This window comes from Molossus molossus, unplaced genomic scaffold (genome assembly GCF_014108415.1).
Source record: "Molossus molossus isolate mMolMol1 unplaced genomic scaffold, mMolMol1.p scaffold_m16_p_13, whole genome shotgun sequence".
Classification (NCBI taxonomy): Eukaryota; Metazoa; Chordata; class Mammalia; order Chiroptera; family Molossidae; genus Molossus; species Molossus molossus.
The window spans coordinates 83,715,443-83,720,092 of NW_023425348.1; the positions used below are offsets into that span (position 1 = coordinate 83,715,443).

At 37.8% G+C, this 4,650-nt stretch overlaps 1 protein-coding gene across 1 annotated transcript; it reads right to left on the bottom strand.

Annotated features, from left to right (window-relative positions):
• Window positions 1–505: 505 nt before the first annotated feature.
• LOC118627807 (olfactory receptor 4C46-like) lies at window positions 506–1,450 on the bottom strand. Its single transcript, XM_036258260.1, has one exon. The coding sequence runs from the start codon at window positions 1,448–1,450 to the stop codon at window positions 506–508; it is 945 nt and encodes a 314-aa protein (XP_036114153.1).
• Between the last annotated feature and the right edge of the window lie 3,200 nt (window positions 1,451–4,650).

Sequence of the window (4,650 nt, forward strand, 5' to 3'; positions counted from 1 at the left end):
AGTAAACTAATGTATACATTGTGTCCAGCACAGTCCCTGACTCAATAAATGGTAATGACTATGGTTATCTGATATATCATTACTGCTTGGTAGTTAATAGCAGCTAAGGGCATGATCTGGGAAATGGGTCAATTCTGGTACCTTACTCTTTCTGTAAGGTTCCTCACCTGTAAAATGGTGGTAATAACAGTGCCTACCTCCTTGGATTGTTACAGAGATTATTGGTCAATAACAATACATTTCATTATTTCTTCAATTTGTTATTAGAAGGAAGTCCTAAGAACCATATACATAGTTGAAGCTAGTACAAATAAACCCTACTTTGGGACTCTGTTTAAATGCGCAAAGAGTGGTCCTAGGTTATGTTTTTCTCTCTTTTCTTGCATCCATTTCTGTTTCCCTCAATGCAGAACCTATGGTTTATAGCAATTAATTTTTTCTTTATCCCATAAGTATTTATTGCTGAGATAATCCAAAATGTCCTTTGATCTTTACCTCAGTTGAATCAATGTTGGGCTGTGGAACATTTAGTTGTCACCTGAAATAGTTTCCTAATGGCATCTTTTATCTGGGAATTTCTCAAAGTATAGATTACAGGATTTAACATGGGAGTTATGATAGTGTAGAATACAGCAACTGCTTTATCAACCGGTAAAGTAGCTGCAGGTCTCATGTACACAAATATGCAGGGCACAAAAAATAAGACGACCACTGTGATGTGGGAGACACAGGTGGACAGGGCTTTGCGCCTTGCCACTAAGTTGTGGGTTCTTAGGGAGCGCAGAATGACCCCATAGGAGACCATCAAGAGGAGGAAGTTTAACAGACAGATGAACCCACTGTTGGCAGCGACAACGAGCCCTAGAGTGTGGGTATCAGTGCAGGCAAGATTCAGCAAAGGGTTCAGATCACACATAAAGTGATCTATGACGTTAGGACCACAGAAGGGTAATCTGAAGATGAAGAGGATCTGGATGGTTGCATGAAGAAAGCCTCCCACCCACACGACTCCCACTAGCAGGCCACACACCCGCCGATTCATGATGGTTGTGTAGTGCAAGGGCTTGCAGATGGCCACATAACGGTCGTACGCCATCACAGAAAGCAGGATGCCCTCAGCGCCTCCAAAAAAATGTTCCCCGAAGATTTGGGTCATGCATCCATTGAACAGAATGGTCTTCTTTTCGTGAAGTGAATCTACAATCAGTTTGGGGGTATTGACAGATGAATAGCAGGCATCAATAAAAGAGAGATAAGCGAGAAAAAAGTACATGGGAGATCCCAGTGATAGGCTGGCATGGATGGTGACCACAATGAGCACATTTCCTACCATTGTGAATATATAGATGACAAAAAACACAACAAATACGATTTTCTGCATCTTTGGATTCTCTGTGAGCCCCAGAAGAACAAACTCTGTCACATTCCTCGCATGCTCCATGTATTTCATGTGACAGTTAATTACATTATCTAAAAAGAAAAGTATTTTTTTTTATCAATGAAAGCTTGAATTTATTAAACTTGCTATTCTAATATATAAGTTCTTGGATTCTACTGCCTTGTGAATTCTCTGGAGGTGTGTGTGTTGGAAAGTTTTGAAGATGGCTCAAAATGCCTCCCAGGTGCTGTCTTTGTTAAGATTACAGACACAAAGAAGTTTTGTAAACACACAGGCAAGAGACCACCTGTACACACTCACTCATCCCAAATAAGCAAGAGTCTAATGGACTAGATTGTCCATGTGGCAGCCAAGTCTGAAAGGAGGTAGTGGATGGATGTAGAGCCTATGAATGCAAAGCTTTGTATTTTTTCTTTAATCTCTAGGAAATGGGGAACCATGAAAGATTATTGAGAATATATATGAGTGGCAGGATGAAGAGGAATGTGAAGAAGGGAGAATCTTTGATCTTATTCTAGTAAAGATCTGTGTTTTTTTGTTTTGGATGCAATGGGCTGAGTTTCAGTTAGGGGTTGAAGTCAGACTCAGGAATCTTGGTAGCATAATATTTGTAGTAGTTGAATCAGAAATAACAGGGCATTGGTGATAGGCATGTAAAAAATGGAGCTACTGAAAATTAGTTATAATGCACATTTTCTAAATCCAATGACTTTATAAGAGCTAATAATATATACTTTTAATTGATTGATTGGTTTATGCATTGTATAGTAGCAAATGCTTTGCACACACAATCCTTTTTTTACATAATAACAACCTGTGTGGTTGGTATAATATCATTTACTTTGCAGATGAGAAAACAATTTCAGAGACTAATATTAATAATTGTAATGATAATAATATTAACTAAAACATACTGACCACGTACTGAGACCTGTTATTTGGTAGACATTTGATTATTAAATCTCACTGTAAACCTACAGATGGTTACTATTGCCATTGTTATATTCATTTTAACTTTAGGAAATGAGCATAGAGAAGTTAAGGATCCTGCCAAGATCAAGCAGGTAATAAAGGGCAGAGTGAAGATGAGGTTAGGTTACACTTGTTAATTTTTTCACATCAAATTATTACTTTTTATTTAAAGGGAAAGTGAGCCTCATTCCCTTTATTGTTACATTATAATAAACAATGTGAACTAGAAATCTCTTTCGATATAACCATAATCATTATAATCACTATATATCTACTTCAGAGGTAAGTTTATGTTTAACAATTTCATCAGCACACACACACACACACACACTCCACAGTGACAATTAGAACTCCCAAATGTTAAGAAAAATGTAGTACTGCTTTAATTGAACAGCCCTTTTATCTTGGCTTCTCCCTTAGCCCCAAATATTTCCTCCTCTAACCCCTTCCAAAATATGAGCCCCAGACTCTTCCTCAAAATACCAATAACAGTTTTCCCAATGATAACATGTAGTGGCTTTGAGAACCAGAATGAGGTTAGACTCATGTAGCAATTTCTTTCCTCTTGGGCACATTAGTTTGGCATTTTACATACTCACTTCCTCATCTGTAAAATGAGAATCATATCATCCTCCTCACGGGTTGTTATGAGAATTATCTGAGGTTTGAAGAATTGGGGTTAGGATGGAATATTACTATTGCTGACAAGTGTTGAAAAATAATGATGACTATATATGGAAGGCAATATACTTTAATAAGCACCAATACTATTGAAAGACTTACCTTAGCTGTCTTAGATGATCTTAATAATGTCTGGGGGTGTTCAGAAACAATCTCAGATTCAAACTGACTGTTGTAATAAGTGACTTTCAATATGAAAGATATGTCACATTTGGAAAGAACCTATCAAGATAATTCACTATCAAATTAGTAGTCATTAAGAAATGATATACATTCATCCTGTGAAATTTTTTTGGGGTGTGTCAGTTATACCTCAATAATCCTCTTTGAAAAAGTATACATTTTTTTCCACCTAGACTGAAGCCTCAACACGTTTTCCAAGAAAATCTGTTCAAAACCTGTTTTCTGGTTTTGAATCAAGAAGGGGTTCACTTGAGATACTATGGAAAAATAATCTTACACAAATGGCTTTGAGGGCAAGGGACAGTGTGGAGAAAGCACATGCATCTGGTCCACTCTGCCTGTGATGGATTTTGCTCTGGACAGGTGAACAGCAAAAACATGTTCTCCTTGCCTTGTATAGATACTTAAAGAACATTCGTAAACCTTCAGGCACCTTGTCTTGTAGCTACTGCTTTCTCTCCCAGGAATTAATTATCTCTACTGAAGGAAAAGCTTTGTCCTAAAGGCAGGTATTTTGGAGAGACATGCCAAAAACACTCCTTCTTCAGTGGGGAATTGTATTCTCTGCTGTGGCTGCTAGGCATGAAGGGGACCTTCCTCTGCCTGAACCCGTGTTGTTAAAAAAACGGATGGCACGAGGATAGCTGGCATTGTTCCAGGGGGCAGCCTCATGCCACACAAGTTTCCATTTTCCTACTAATATCAAATCTTTACTGGAAAACCACCAGTGAGTGCTTGAGAGTTCGATCAGTGAGGTCCTAAAATCAGTGGCAGTCATTGAAATGTTCTTGATCCTAAACGTTGTTACTCCCCCACCCCCAATTTATTGAAGTATCATGCACAAATTAGATTGTGTATACTTAAGGTGTACAACTTGATATTTTAATATAAGTATATGTTATGAAATAAGTACCATAATCAATCTAACAGGTGTTTAGCATATCCATCAGACATCGTTATTATTATTATTTTTTGTGGCAATAACACTTAAAATCTGCCCTCTTAGAAAATTTCACGGATGCAGTACAGTATTGTTAAAAAAGATCACATTGCTGTACAATAGATTTCCAGAAACTATTCATCTTGCATAACTGAAACTCTGGTTCCACAACCCACATCTCCCCATTACGTCTTCCCCAGCCTCTGGCAACCACCAATCTACTCTCTGCTTCTGTAAGTTAGATGATTTTTTTTTTTTTAGATTTCCTTTTCTTTCTAAATTTATCTTAACTGTTGAATGTATTACAGATGTCCTTTCTTTTTTTCCCATTGACCCTCTCCTCCCCATTCCTGCCTCCCTCCTGCCTTCCCGCCCTATTGTTTGTGTCCATTGGTTATGCATATATGCATATAAGTTCTTTGGTTTATTTTTTCCTGCCCTACCTCCCCTCTTCCCTTTGAGGTTCTTAAGTCTA

Excerpts from the sequence above, each read along its gene's own strand:
- LOC118627807 (XM_036258260.1), bottom strand. The coding sequence starts at position 1,450 with ATGAAATACATGGAGCATGCGAGGAATGTGACAGAGTTTGTTCTTCTG.